At 60.2% G+C, this 14,514-nt stretch overlaps 1 protein-coding gene and 1 long non-coding RNA gene across 6 annotated transcripts in view; one reads left to right on the forward strand and one right to left on the reverse strand.

The window, feature by feature from the left end:
• Positions 1 to 3,316: 3,316 nt before the first annotated feature.
• Positions 3,317 to 6,057, reverse strand: LOC139999362 (uncharacterized). The gene is made up of 2 exons (XR_011804751.1): positions 5,008 to 6,057; positions 3,317 to 4,831 (listed from the first exon to the last, which is right to left on the reverse strand). It is a non-coding gene; the product is annotated as an uncharacterized lncRNA (long non-coding RNA).
• Positions 6,058 to 7,379: 1,322 nt separating this feature from the next.
• NSD3 (nuclear receptor binding SET domain protein 3) overlaps positions 7,380 to 14,514 on the forward strand; it is a 37,399-nt gene continuing 30,264 nt past the window's right edge. For 2 of the 5 annotated variants that reach the window (XM_038166844.2, XM_038166846.2), the window contains exons 1-2: positions 7,380 to 7,747; positions 12,183 to 12,913. In XM_038166844.2, coding sequence (XP_038022772.1) covers positions 12,227 to 12,913 — 687 coding nt within the window. In that variant the 5' untranslated portion in view covers positions 7,380 to 7,747; positions 12,183 to 12,226. The remainder of the gene's footprint in view (positions 7,748 to 12,182; positions 12,914 to 14,514) is intronic. The other 3 variants (XM_038166845.2, XM_072027199.1, XR_005260717.2) reach the window with 2 other exon arrangements.

Raw genomic sequence — 14,514 nt, forward strand, 5'->3', positions numbered from 1 at the left:
TTTTTCCTGACCCCAAAATTCCCTGTACCAATTCCACCCCGTTCAGCAACCTTTGCCTCCTCTCCGCCACCAGCGCGCGGTGCCCATGACGGCGGCAGCGTCACCCCCACGTGTTTCCCACCCCCAGGCTGGACCCCCCTGGCTGTTCCCCCCCGCGGCCGCTCCGTCCCCGGGCAGGGAGCCCCTTCCCAGAGCAGGGGGGGCTCGGCCGGGGGCGCAGCCAGATGTTCTGGCAGCCGCGTGCGCGCCGCCGTCCTCGCCAAAAGCTCGGCGCATGAGGCCAGCTGGGCTCCAGCCTCCAGCGCTGGGGATGACCCAGGGACCCTTAACCCCCTCCCCGCCACCCATCGGGAGCTGCTCCCCGCGAGGAAGACGAGGCTGAGCAGCTGGGTGGCTTCTTGGAGGCCGGGGGGGGGACAGGTTTGTGTTTTTGGGCCCCCCCTGTCCGGAGGTGCCGGGGATGTCTCCAGCTGGGCGGCCGCGCGCAGCCCTCCCTCCACCCTGACGTCAGCCCCGAGTTGCTCCCTGCACTTTTTTCGTCTTCTCCACCTCCTCCCAGCACGGATCCGGTGCCAGCTCCAGGCCGTTTGCCTTCAGCTGTGAGCTGCTGCCCGCGGAAACCGCGCCGGCCCTGGGAAAGGCACCGGGGAGCAGCGGGCGGTTACGGGCATTGCCAGGAGCCCTGGGGGGGACGTGGCGGGGGGGTCCCCAGGGCTGGCAGCGTGGCTGGGACCTGACTCACCCACCGCAAGGGCGAGGGGCAAGGGCGAGGGGCTCGCAGCCCCTCTCCTTAGCCAGGAAATGGTTAAGGCTGCAGGCTCGCGGTGCTCCCTGTCTCCCCGGCCCTTTTAAAAGCATCTGCTTGTTGCTATTTCCATGTGTAAATTAAATCGATCAGCTGCGCTCTCGCCCCCTCCCCTCCTAAATTAAGTAGGGCTTTTAATCAAGTGATTTATGTTGAATTCGCAGCCCTAGATTAAACTCGCAGCCCAGGCAGGCAGCGGCGGGGGGAGCAGGGCTGGGGGCATCCATAAATCACCGCTCTCCTTGGGACCGGCTTGGCAAGGCGGCGGGGAGAGATGGAGCTCGTGTTTACATCATCAGAAACTGCTGCTATCACAATCTTCTGCTCATTTCCTGGGGTTACCAGGAGGGCAATTAAATATGATAATAAGCAGAGCGACTCCAGCAGCGCCGCTGGTGCCTGCCCTCACACCGCAGGTTTGGGGGTTTGGGGGTTTCTGGGTGGGCACGGGGCAGCACCCGGGGCAGGGGAATTCTGCAGTTCTGCCCCTCTGCCCTTCCTGGGAGCATCCCCTTCGAGCTCGGGGACACAGCGACACCCCGACCCCGAGATGGGGACACCCAGACCCCAAACCCCATCCCGCACCCCGAGCACGTGGCTGGCGGCACCGGGCACTGGTGGCCACCGAGCACCTCACCCGTGGCCACACTTTTGGCTCCTGCAGCATCCTTTGTGTCTCCCACTCCTCGCCTTCCTCCTCCTCTCCTTTTAAAGCCCTTCGGCTGCACAGCACCGAGACAATCTCTTGGCCCCGGCCCAGGCTCTGGCTGCTCGGCTGGGCTGGGAGCTGGGCTTTGTCTGGCTGCCAGCGCTGTCAGGAGCCTTCCTCGCCATCCCACCTCGCTGCTCCGGGTGTGCAGGGCCGGGAGCAGGGCTGGGGGCTGGGAGCGGGGCTGGGGGCGTCCCGGGCAGGGTTTTGCCTGCTCCCACCCCATGCCAAGCACAGGAGCATCCCGCAGCACCGGGGGCAGCTCCCCAGCCATAAATTATTTCCCTGGGAGGAAATAACCCCCAACCCCAGGGGCGGCCGAGCAGAGCGTGCAGGAAATGGGGTGGAAGCTCCAGAGCCCTGGGCAGGGCTGGGGGCTGGCGGGGGAGCCCCTTCCCCCTCCTCCTGCATCCCCACGGGACAGGAGCTTGTGCAGGAGCACCGAGGGCAGGGGATGGGGTCTGGATGCGGCCGCTGGCACCCCGGGCTCTGCGCCCCTGCCCCAGCCCCAATCCCGGGCAGCTGCGGATCCTTCCCGCTCCCGTCAAAGCCCTGCCACTGTGCGGGGGGCTCGGGGGGGATCCCCGCACCCCCTGCTCCCTCTCCGGGTTGGGGATCACCAAAATCCTGGCTGCCCTCAGCACCCACCCACCGGCACCCCCGGCCCTCCCCGCGCACCCCAGCACGAGGTGGGGAGGGAAGATCCCGGCTGATCCCGGGGGATCCCCGCCGTCCGCACCCCGTAACTCTCCCGGTTCCTCTCCCTGCCAGGTTTGGCTCTCGAGCCCTTGTTCTACATTATTTTAAGCTGGTGTAAGCCTCGGCCGCCTTTGTTACAAATTTATGCCAGAGACAGAAAGCCTGCGCGGAATGTAATGCTCTAATACCGAGGGCCATAAATCTCAGCCTTTGTTGTGCTTGGGCCCCACTAAATCAGCGCTGCTCCCTCGGAATATTAATCTGCTGCAGAAGTGCTGAGCGCGGCATCTTTCCCCGGCAGCCTTCGGAGGGGAGAGGCTGACGGGGGGCCGGGGACGGCCGTGGCACGGGGACGTCTCAGCAGAAATCCCCCGCAGCGGGGCCAGGCCAGGGGGACGGAGGCAAAAAGGGGTCAGAGCCACGGGTTTGGGGTCCCTCGGGGCCGAGCCCTCCCCTGCAGCGAGCGGTGGCCGTGGGGATGCCCAGGGGGAGGACAAAGCTCCAAGGGGAGGGCTGGAAGGTGTCTGGCACCGAAGGGCTGGAAAAGCTCTCCCCACGCCAAAGCACACACGGCCTTGGAGCTCGGCCGCGTTTCATTTGCCCCACGTTGCAGAGCAGAATCCAGAAATGTATGGGGCTCTGCTGGGTTTGTTTCCTCCGTGATCTCAGGGGGGGGTCACGTAGCGAAAACGTTGATTTTCCCCCATTTTGGGGTCAGGGAGGGGGGGCGCAGGAAGCTGAGCCCTGCAGCACGGCCGGGGGAGGCTGCGCTCTGTCCCCCCTGAGGGATTTGGGGTCTGGTTTGGGTTTGTTCAGAGCGGCGCGGGACTGCTGGGGGACTTCTGGGGGACTTCTGACTGAAATCAGAAAAAGCCCCCAGCAACTTGAAATTCAGCTCCCCATTCTCTGAGCGCCCGGAAAGCTTTGGGGCTGGCAGGGTGGCACCATGTGTGCCGTGTGGCTCCGGCCGTGGCTGATTTTGGGAATCCGAAATTCTTCAGCCACGATGGGTGCCTTCAGCAGGGCCCTGCCAAGGGGGAATTTCTGGGTAACGCTCCCTCCCGGGGCTCTTAATTGGAGATAAAAACCATTTCTCCACCAAATTTTTGAGGCCAGGAGCAGGGCGAGATCTGAGGGGTGTTAAATCTGAGGGGTGTGAGGGCAGCAGGGCGCGATCCCAGCCCGGGAGAGGTTTTGCTCCTGGTTCTGAGGCTTCTCCAGCACCACATTTCTCCCCAAAGCCTGAGGGCTGCTGCGACCTGCCGGTGGGAAGCGGCACTGGAAGGCTCGGAGGGGCTGCGGGAAGAGGCAGAGCCCCCCCCCCGCCTGCACCCTGCGGGGTTTTGTGGCTGAGCCCCTCACACGGCTCTTCCACTAACCTCAAGTTCAGGAATTGTACCTATACATTCAGGAACTGTACCCATTTACCTGCTGTACCCATAACACAGAACTTTCTTCCATTCTTATACCCCTGCACGTTCACCTCTGCTCCCAACACCACTGGAATATTGCACTGAATGCTCGTACTCAGCTCTTTAGGGGAGAAAATGCTTTTTCAGGCCCTGCAGATGTCAGGTCCCAGTTCCCCTGGCAGCTCAGCAGCTGGCAGTGTTTTCGGGGAGGCGAGGTGTTCTGCCTCAGAAGCAGTCAAAGGCTGCTCCAGCTCTGACAGCAGAGCACGGCCGCTGGCAGCACCGCGTCCATGCTGCAGCGAGGCAGGAGCGAGGTGTGAGCAATGGGGTTCTTTTATTGAAGCCACATTTGCCATCATTTACCAATTAAATACCAATATGCAGCACTGCATACCGGTAACTAACGAGGCAGAGGGGCAGGTACCGAGCCAAAAACACAGCTGCCTTCTGCAGGAGCCTGCAGTCAGGTGCTTGAAGCGCTGATAACGCCTCACCTTGAGATGACTTTTTTGCCCTAAAGGCTGCCTGGCCTCTAGCAAAGACATTTCATGCTGCTCAGCACCACGTCTGACTTTACAGTAAGTATGAATACCCGTATCTATCGTCCATAAAGTAATCTCTGAATATTTACATACACACTGTGCACTTTTTAATCAGTTAAACCACGCTGCCTAGGATCGAGAGCTTGAACCTATGAAGCCGCAGCAGCAGGGCAAGCTGCAAGCCCTGGATACGTGGTTGTGTTCTTGCTTGGGATTTCAAATAGCAGAGCAGGCTTCACTGGGCGTCTAGCCTAGTTCCTTGTGTGCCCAGCCCTTCGTGAGGATGGAAAGCTGCCTTTCCTCGGGTTTAGGAGCACAAGCACCTGTTCAGTAACAGCACAGACAGCAGTACAGGTATCAACGTATTTACAGCATAAGTTAAAATGGTGGGGGGTAGAGGGAGTGGAGCACAAACGAGAAGCCGGTGTCATCTGGATAATCTTAGCACTGCCCAATTGCTAATGGGCTTGGAACAGAGGGAGAGAGCCCCTCAGGACGACTGACATGTTTCTGTGTAAAAGCAGCCAGCTGGAAAATCATTCTTCCCTTTTAAGGAGGTGGAGAGATGAAAGCTTTTCTCCTCCAGCGGTGGATTGTCCTTGCTGGCTTCAGGCTAGGCTCCGCTGGCACCGGCCTTGCTGCTCTGAGGTGCTTCCAGTGTAGTCTGAGTGTAAAAGTTGCAGATTTTAGACAGTACCAATGCAAACGCTTTTTAAAATCCTTTTATTTATTTATTTTTTTCTATTGCTGCTTTTATCAGATTGGACTAACACAAGAACTCTCTTTCGGACAACCAGCCGCCTCACACAGGGCGGGATGTGCTCTGTGTGCTTTCCTTACCTCCCAGGACAGGGCACACAGCTGGGGCTCTCAGGCTAAACCACGTCCATAATACAGGAACCTGCATCGCTGATGTGCTCTGCGTGACGCTGTCAAACTCCTTTTTTTCCCCTCCTTGCCCTCAGAAGGGTCGCTCACACGTTTTTCCCTAAGGCCACAGCGCTGCATGTTACTTGTAGGCCGCTATTTTTTAACCTTTCCTCCCTGTGCGGCGGGGGCAGGAGCCAGGAGGGTGCCTTGGTGCTGAGTGGAGCTGCACCTCCTGGGCTGCACCTCCTGAAGGAAGCACACGCAGGTCAGCACAGTTCAAAATTACACTTTAGAGGATCAAAAATAAAAAAATAAGATTTGTGTCACAGCGCTGCGTTTGTGTAATTTGTATTTGTCATGGTTAAACCAGGAACCTCAGAGCTTTGCTCACACCACTCACCTTATTTCCTGGTGCAGCCAGTGGCTGATTTAAAGCACAATTATTTAAACTTTTTTAATTATTTAAAGCACAATTTTATTATTTAAACTTTTTAAATTATTTAAATGTTATTACTTAAAGCACAATTTTATTATTTAAACCTTTAAAGCTATTTAAATTTTATTTAAAGCACAATTTTATTATTTAAGCTTTTTAAATTATTTAAATTTTATTATTTAAAGCACAATTTTAATATTTAAATTAAGTTATTTAAATGTTGTTATTTAAAGCACAAGGCGCGGGAAGGCAGGCGCCGAGCAGGCCGAACGCCCTCGTTTCAGCGCAGACCCAGCCACTACGGGCAGAAAAGCGAAGGAGACGCTGTTTAATCCAGCTCGGTGCCCGTTACACAGCCGGGAGCTCACAGAGGCCTCGTCCCGGGGCGTCCCGGGGGGGCTGGGCCTAGGCCCGGGCCTACCGGTACCGGGCTCGGGCTCGGTCCGCCAGCGCCGTCCCATCACGCCCTGCGCCGGCCGCTCTAGCCTAAGCGCGGCTCTCTATGGTTCCCCCCCCCCCGCATCAATGCGTCGCGGCCGCTTCGGCGGGAGCCAATCGGGAGGCGCAGCCGCGGCCCTGCCGGCGGACAGCCAATGGGAGAACAGGGGGCGGGGCGCAACCCGAGGTGCCCCGTGGGGAAGGGAGGTGATTGGTGGGGACGCGCGAGGGGGGGAGTGACGTCACGGGGCGGGGCGTGGCGGCGGCGCGAGGAGCGGCGGCGGGGACGGGGCGGGACGGGAGGGGGCGGCGCGGCCCGTTCGGCCCCGTTAAGGCCCCATTAAGTCCCGTTTAGGCCCTATTGGGCCCGTAAGGCCCCGTTAAGCCCCATTAGGACCTGTTAGGCCCCATTAGGCTCCATTAAGCCCCGTTAGGCCCAGTTCAGGCCCCATTAGGCCCCATTGAGGCCTTGTTGGGCCCCGCTAGGCCCCAGTTAGGCCTCGTCCAGACCCCGTTCGCCCCGTTAAGCCCCATTCAGGTCCCGTCCGACCCTGTTTAGGCCCAGTTCAAACCCAGTTAGGCCCCATTCAGACCCTGTTAGCCCCATTAAGCCCCATTCAGACCCAGTTTGACCCCATTGGGCCCCATCCAGGCCCTGTTTGCCCCATTAGGCCCTTTTGCACAGGCGGGTTTGGGCGGGTCTCTTAATAAATAAATAAATAAATAGATAGATAAATAAATAAATAACAAGGAATTGGGAAACGGGTGAGAAGCGAGGCAGGCAGCTCCCGAGGCCGGCCGCCAGAGGTCTCTCGCTGCATTTCCCATCGGGGCTGGTCTCCAAGCCCTTAAGTTCTGGGAAAAAAAAACTCCCCGCCGCTCCTCCAGATCGGTTTTTACGATCAAAAACATTTCTGCGGTGTCAGTGCGGGCTGTGCAACGGTACGGCTTGGTGCCCGAGTGCTTTGTGCTGCTAACGGCCGTTCTGCTCCCATGGGATTTCTTTCCTTAGGAGGCTAAGGAGGGTCAAGGTGCTGCTGTGAAGCCTCCCTGGCATGGATTCAGTGTTAGCTCTGGGGGCAGCTTCCCAACCAAGCAGCCGTTTCACATAAAAACTTGGGAACAGGCAAAAGTGGCGTGTGAGAAAGCTGAACAGGGAAAAACTGAGGAGAAAAATGGAGGAGGATGAGGATTGCTGTCAGGAGGAGTCAGTGGGAAGCAGCAGCTGTGCTCCCACCCCGCAGCCACGAGAAGATCAGCAGCAGCCCAGCAACTGCGGGCACTCGGGGCTACAAATGCACAGCAGGGAGAGGAACAGAAAAGGGAAGGGGTAGGGGAAGGCTTTGGGGCCAGCTTGTAGTTCCCCCAGAACTACATCCCCCAGCATGCCCCGCGGCGGGCCCCCCTCCGGCGCAGCCAATGGGAGGCGGCGTCGCGCGCAGGCGCGGCTCAGAGCGGCGGGGGAGCGGCGGGGGGCGGAGGCGGCGGCGCGGGAGCGGGGCCGGGGCCGGGGCCGGGGGCTCGGAGCGGCGCGGGGCGGGCCCGGGGCGGCCCCGCAGCGCAGCGCAGCGCCTCACCCCCCGCCCGCCTCACCCCGCCGCCCGCCCGGCGCCTCCCCGCGGCCGCGCAGCCCTCCCGGGGCGGGGCCCGGCGGCAGCGGCGGCGGCGGCGGCGGGGGCGCGGAACTCGAGGCCCGGGCTGCGGCCTGCGGGCAACGGGCGGCGGCGGCGGCGGCCTGACGGGACGGGACGGGCCGGGCCGGGCCCCGCCGCCCCCGCCGCCGGCCTTTGTCTCCTCGGGGCTCGGCGGGGGCGGTTAGAATGGAACTGACGGAAGGTGAGGGCGGGGGCGGCGCGGGCGGGCACCGGGGGGCGGCGGCGCCATGTTCGCGGCGGGCACGGAGCGGAGCGGCCGGGGCGGGCCCGGCACGGCTCGGACAGGCCCCGAGAGCGGCTTCGGGGCCGCTGGGCCGCGCCTGGAGCCTGCCCGCGGCGCCGCTCCGTGCCCCGGTGCCTTGGGGCCGTGTCCGTGGGTCCCTGGCCGTGTCCGTGGGTCCCGCTCCCTGGGTCCCGGTTCCCCCCCGAGGCTCGGGGCACGGCCTGGAGGCGGCTGCGGGGCGCTGAGGGGAGGCTCAGCCGCGGCCTGGGGGCTCCCGGGGCTGTTGGGGGGGCTGGGAGCCTCGGGGAGCTGCTCGGAGCCTGCCCCAGCCGCAGCACGAGCGGCTCAGGGGCTCTGTGGTGTTTGCTCGCAGCCTTTGGGTGATTTTGGCCCCGCAGCGCTGCCGGGGATTGGGGGGGTGCAGGGGCTGTGGGGCCGTGGGGCTGTTAGCCCGGCCTCCGTGCGTGTGAGCGGGTTGTGATTCACACAGCGCTCGGTGCTGCCAAAGCTCTGACTCCTGGTGTTGTGTGGATATCGGGCTCTGAGCCTCCCCAGAGAGCCAGAGGGTTTCCTCCATGTCCCTCGCTTGAGTCCTGAGGCTCTTCAGAACAAGCGAGTGCCCCACGCTCCTGTTACCCCTTCTGTTTCTAAATGCACAGTGTTTGTGTGAGGTGGCTGCTTCCATTCCCCCGCGGGAAGCTCGGTAACAGTGGCCGTGTCAGAGCCCTCTGGCAGACGGGGCTGATTCTCCTGGCACTCAGAACCTGTGGGAAGGTGCCCAGGGAGGTGCCCAGCCTCACCGCGAGCTCTAAACGGTGAGCAAAGTTTGTCAGGAGGCCTCTGATTCACCTGCGGTGCCTGCTGGAGGAGGCTGCTCGGGCCAGCTGAAGTCAGTCCCAATCCACAGGTGCAATTTGTAGGTGCTGACGAGTCTGCGCCCAGCTGGAAACTGGGCACGGGCCTAGGGTGTGGAAGTGGAAATACTGCGGGGTTTTGTACAGGTATCCAGGACAAAACGAGACAGAGCAGCCCGTGAACACCCAACGCAGCAGTACCTACAGGTGGTCGCTGCACTCCTGCCTCGTGCTGAGTTATTTCTCAAAGCGTAGGGGCTGTAGTGCCCTGGGAGGTGGCTCCCCAGCCGGTTTTGATGCAGCTGTAGAAAAAGCACGGGCACGGTTGGGTCTAGTGAGGTGTTTGCTGTCAGGTGTCGGTGCTGAGCTGCTGCAGGACGCCAGCCACAGCTGCCAGGGGCACTGAGCAGGGCAGAGTGGAGCCGGGAGGGAAATCAATCGCAGCAGTTTGGAACCAGCCCAGCCTGCCTGGGCCAGACCCATGGGTTTGGAGGGCAGCGGGTGCTGCGAGGCTCAGGGCTCGCTGGGGGCAGGACACGAGCAGGTTTGCAACTCACTCTGATGTAGGTGTGCGTGCAGGGAGTGGGGATGGGAGCCCAGCGGGGCAGGTTCTGCTCCCTGTGTTTCTGTCAAATGCCTTCAGCCCAACAAGTGCCGGGCCATCGTAGGTCACGCACGTGGTGGCTGGCAGCAGGCAGTGAGAAGAGGTAAAATCATTCCAGGAGGTTTTATGGACGCTGGGTGTAAAATATTGGTGTGCTGTGCTGGTTTTATCAGCAGCTGGTACCTGTGCTCGGGGCCAGCCGGGTCCTGCCCCCAGCAGAGCTTGTTCCTCCTGGTTTATCCCAGTTACCTCTTCCCCCCATGCCTCGAGCTGTGACTCCTGGCCGCAGCACGGGGCTGTGTTTGCAAACAAAAACAAAAAGTTTTTGCAAACAAAACCAAAAACCCTTAGCACTGACGGGTCCTGGTTCTCCTCCAGGCAGGGCCCTGCCCGCAGTGCTGGGGAGCAGGCTCCTTTTTCTCTGGGTCGGAAATTCACCTGGGGTCCTGAAGGTCTCTCTGGTTCCCTGTTGCTCCCAGTATTGCTAAAAAGTACCAGTTTCGTGCCTAAATGACTTGGAATCATTTCCCGTGCTTGAACTAATGAAATTGCGTGCGTTACCTCTGCCTGCGGGGTGAGTTGCGGTGTCCCAGCGGTGCAGTGCCCGGTGCGGGTCCTGCCTGGAAGCTGAGCGCTCCCTGCAGGGTCTGAGGCTGTTGTTTAGCGGGGAGGGAATTGCTTTAAAAAACCGCTTGGATTTGTGTTTAGCTGCCAGCTCTTGCTCCAGTCCCAGTGGCGATTCGAAGTTTGCTAACCCACACGTGTGTCCACGTCAGGACATCCAGCAGGCTGCTAACCCAGGGCCTGTTCCAGCTCGGGACTTGCTCCGAGAGCTGAGGAGGAGCAGCCCCTGCCCTGCCCTGCCCCTGGCTGTCCCCGATAGCGCTCGGGTGGTGCCGGGGGCTGAGCAGGGAGCGGCTGCTGCTCCCCCAAGCAAGGCAGGGACAGCACAAAGCAGAATTGCTCAAACAGCGTGTGCCACGAGCAAAGCCCTGCTCCTACACGGGGTGCTGCGTGGCTGCCTGCCCTGCAGGGCTGAGCTCTCCCAGGGCTTGTTGCGTGCTGTGCCTCCGGGATATCCCCACCAACATTCGGGGTGAGCTGCATTACGTGGGGCTGGTGCTGAGCTAAACACCTGGGCAGCTGTCAGAGCGCTGGGTAAAGGAAGAGGAGAAATCCCTGTTTCAAACCTAAAGTGCCGAGCTGGGTAACTCCAGCGTTTGTGTCCCTGCCCAGTGGGTGAGCCCTGCAGGACGCACGGGGCTGTAAGCCTGGGCTCTTCTGGAGCACTGCAGAGGAGCCCCATGGATTGGTTCTGTTTTTAGTAACAAATAACAACAGCCTGGGGTGAAATTCCCTACCAGTGGGAGAAATCTGTGTGCTCCTCGCTTTGGCAGATGCAAAGCAGCAATTAATTTGCAGCTAGCACAGGCAGTTCCTCTTCCTCTTCCTGGAATGGGCGGGGGCTTGGGGTGCCGTGGGGTGATGTGAGGAGCTGTGGGGTGCTGTGGGGAGCTGTGACCTCGATAGGCAGTGCTCTCACTGCGTGTGCTGCCCCTGCCACCAGCAGCAACGCTTCACTGGGGGTTTTGTGGCTGAGAGCTGCCGTGGTTTCACTGCCCCAGGATTTGAAGTTGCTGCAGCTGGCAGGTCCTGCTGCACGGCCGCATGCTCTTAGGTTGCTCCCCAAATTTCCTTAATTACGGTGCCAGGTGTGCCCCAGCTGATGGCACCGGGCAGTGGGGATGAGCACAACGTGAATATAACCCCAGGACGGAGCTGGCAAAGCACATAACACGATGCTGGCCAGGTTCTCGTTGCTGCTGTAACTCAGTTTCTCCTGGCAGCCCCTGAGGAGGGCACTGCTGGAGACAAAACCTCACCTGAAAGCTGAGAGGTGGGGGACGGGGCTGTGGGGGCTCCTGTGACAGCGGGAGGTGTTGGTGTCACACCAAACGCTGGCCGAAAGGGCACAGCCACCCTGCTGCGTGCCCGCGGCGAGCAGAATAAATAACCCGGGGCCGTGTTTGCTTTGGAAGGGCTGAGCTGACCTTGCACGCTGCTGGCCGTACCTGTGCTCGGGTCACCCTGCGTTCTCCATGCTGAACATCGGGGTTGGTTTGGGGAGGGCTTTATTAGTAATAATAACGAAGGTGAGAAGCTCCTTCTGAGCCTCTGAGTTCTGACAATCTGACTGTGGTTTAGTCTGACTCTGGTGTTTTAATAGAGATGGCAAATGGAAGGCGAGCGGCGTCTCCCCCCCCCGTGATACCCCCGTGACCGAGCACGGGTTTGGGATCCTTTGTGCCGGGGCTGCTCCCCTCGGCTTGTGATCAGCCTTTATTTAAGCTCTGGGTGCTCGGTGTTAACATAAGGAGGGGAAGCGAGGGGGCAGCCCTCCCCTCTGCCTGCCCGGAGCCAAACGGGGCAGGCTCGGCTCTGCTTTTGGTGAGGGAAGGGATGGGGGAGCCCCCCCTGAGCTCTGCCAGCAGCCGAGGTGGGGTGCGGGTCGCTTCAGGGGCTGAGCAGGGGCCCTGCTGTGGGTATCTGCCATCCAAGGGCTCCTCCCCAGCCCTGAAATCTGGCAGGGAGGACGAGGAATTGTTTCTGTGTCCTTTGGGTGCTCTTTGGGGCGGGCTGAGGGCCTCCTCCCCCTGCCCTGTGGCACAGCCACGCGGCCCAGCACCACGCGAGGAGGGCTCCGTGGTGTGGTTTGCATTTGGGCACCACTGCTCTGGCCTCCCAACAGCCGGCCTCAGAGCTCCGAAGCACCTCCAGGTGCTTGTATCACTTCTTCGGCTGTCTGGAGAAGCAGGAGGGGGACACGGGACAAGGGAGCAGCTCCCTTGTGGGGGGCGGGGGGAGCCCGGGGGTGGCCGCGTTCAGCTGTGGGGCTGCTCCCGTAACGCTGCCTCCCTCTGCCCTGTGCCCGCAGGCCCTGTGAGAAGAAGGGAGAGCTGAGGATGCCGGAGCAGAACAATGGATTTCTCGTTCTCTTTCATGCAAGGGATCATGGGAAACACAATCCAGCAGCCACCTCAGCTCATCGACTCCGCCAACGTCCGCCAGGAGGACGCCTTTGATGCCGGCAGCGACGCCGCGGAAGACGCCGGCCCCGCGCCGTACGACAGCGCCCTGCAGCCGGGCTTCCAGTACCCCGCGCCCGAGGAGCTCCCGCCCCTCACCAACGGCTTCCCCCCCGCCGGCGGCGGCTACGAGCCCCCCGCCAAGTACCAGGCGTACGGCCAGTACCCCAATGGCTCGGCCAACGGCTTCGGCGCCGTCAGGAACTTTGGCCCTGCAGAGTACTACCAAATGGAGAACTGCAGCGCGCGGCCGCACGAAGTCCTGGACAAAGCTCCCCCTCCCCAGCCGCATCCTCCTCCTCCGCCACCGCCGCCTTCAGGTGCACAAACGGGGATCCCAAAGAAGACTGGCTCGCCAGAGATCAAACTGAAAATAACCAAAACTATCCAGAACGGCAGGGAATTGTTCGAGTCCTCCCTTTGCGGGGACCTTTTAAATGAAGTACAAGCGAGCGAGTACGCCAAGGCGAAACACGAGGGGAGGAAAGAGAAAAGGAAAAAAAGTAGCAAGCACGACTCTTCCCGCTCGGAAGAGCGCAAGTCGCACAAAATTCCCAAACTAGAACCAGAGGAGCAAAATGTAAGTGGAAAAAGGGTGTCAGCCGTCTGTGTGCCTGCTGCTGGTGCTGCAGCGTGCGCCTCCAGCCGTGCGTTCCCTTGCTCCTAGGTGTGCGCACCGAGAGCCCCGAGGCTGTGCCTGCTGTCAGGGGCTCTGTATTAGGTTGCTGGGAATGTGTTCGTAGAGCAACAGAGCTGTGGTGAGAAGCCTGCGAATGAAAAATAAGCATCAGAAAAGTTGATTTAATGCTTTTTAGTATTAGTGCTTCAGCGTGCTCAGAGTTGGCTGCGCTGTGGGCAGTGTTGGAGGTTGGGGCTCTTGACCAGGAGCACGCAGGTACACGCAGGTCCTGAAGCTGCCTCTCGAAGCACAGCTGGGCTGTTCGGGGTTACCCAGAGCGTTCATCACCACAGCTCCCAAATGTCATAGGAGCAGTCTGATTCCCCAGGGGAAATGATCGGCTGCTTCTCCAAAGCACAGATCCACCCAGAGCACCGTCCCTGGGTCTGTGCGGTGTCTGAACGTGCTTGGTGTGTGACTGGTGTTGGCCACGGCCATGAGGTCTTGGTGGATGTGTGAATGTTGTGATGTTGTACTAAAAGCCAGAGCTGTTAATGTGGTGCATGCAGGAGCCGGTAGAAATCAGTGCTCCAGGCAAATCTGAACTAGCAGCTGGCCCAGCAAACCCTCAGAACTGTTGGTGCCTTGTAACAGGGCTGCACGGGGCTGTTCCAGCTTACATTCCAGGAGGCAGAGGCATGGGCTGCTGCTCTTTGGTCCTCTCGGCCTTTTTCTTTTCCTCAGGCTCTTCGGCCACTTCCTTGCTTCTGCTTCCTTTCCTCTTGCCCATTCCTGCTCGCTCCGTGAGGCTGTCTCTCCATGTCCCAGGCTGGCAATACCAGCTGCTTCTGGTGGGCTTGGGAGAAGATCTCGCGCTCCAGATCAGGGCTCTGATCTGGTGTAGCAGGTTCATAAGCTTGATTTATCATTATTTACTTTTAAAAGTGTTTATTTGAATGGAAGAGCTGCTGATGTGGCCCCTCTCTTACCAGGAATATTTACAGGTCTTAGAGCCGCTAATCCGGTGGGCAGAGTTCCCCCAGGGGTCAGCTCGGTGCTGCAGCAGGACCCCGAGCTTCTGCTTTATTTGAGCCTGGTGAAGTTCAGTGAGATTTTAAAATAATTAAATAAAAATAAATAAATAAATGGACTGTCCAAGTCCTCCGGGGCTGTGTCTGTGCCCTCCCTGCTGTGGCGGTGGTGCTGAGGGCTTTGCTGCTGCGATGATGCGTTCCCCCCAAACTTTGCCATAAACCTCAGTGAGTGCAGTACGTTCGGAGGTGAGTGGGGGCAGGCTGTCAGCCCGGCTTTCTGCCCTCTTCTCCAGGGCTGCCCCCCCGGCAGGCTGTCAGCTCTGCCCTGCTCTGCTCTGCCTCTTACCAGGGCCGGGCTCTCACAGCTCCAGCAGTGCCTGTCCCTTTGGCTGCTCTCGTATTCTACAAGCGAGGTTGGCGCAGAGGACGTGACCAGGACGTCCTCTTCGGTCTTGTTGCTGTGCTGGCTTCCCCAGACCGAACCAAACCTTTGCCTCTCTAAAATTCTCAGCTCCCAGCCGTGTGCGA

The sequence above is a fragment of the Anas platyrhynchos genome, chromosome 23 (genome assembly GCF_047663525.1).
Source record: "Anas platyrhynchos isolate ZD024472 breed Pekin duck chromosome 23, IASCAAS_PekinDuck_T2T, whole genome shotgun sequence".
In the NCBI taxonomy this organism is placed as follows: Eukaryota; Metazoa; Chordata; class Aves; order Anseriformes; family Anatidae; genus Anas; species Anas platyrhynchos.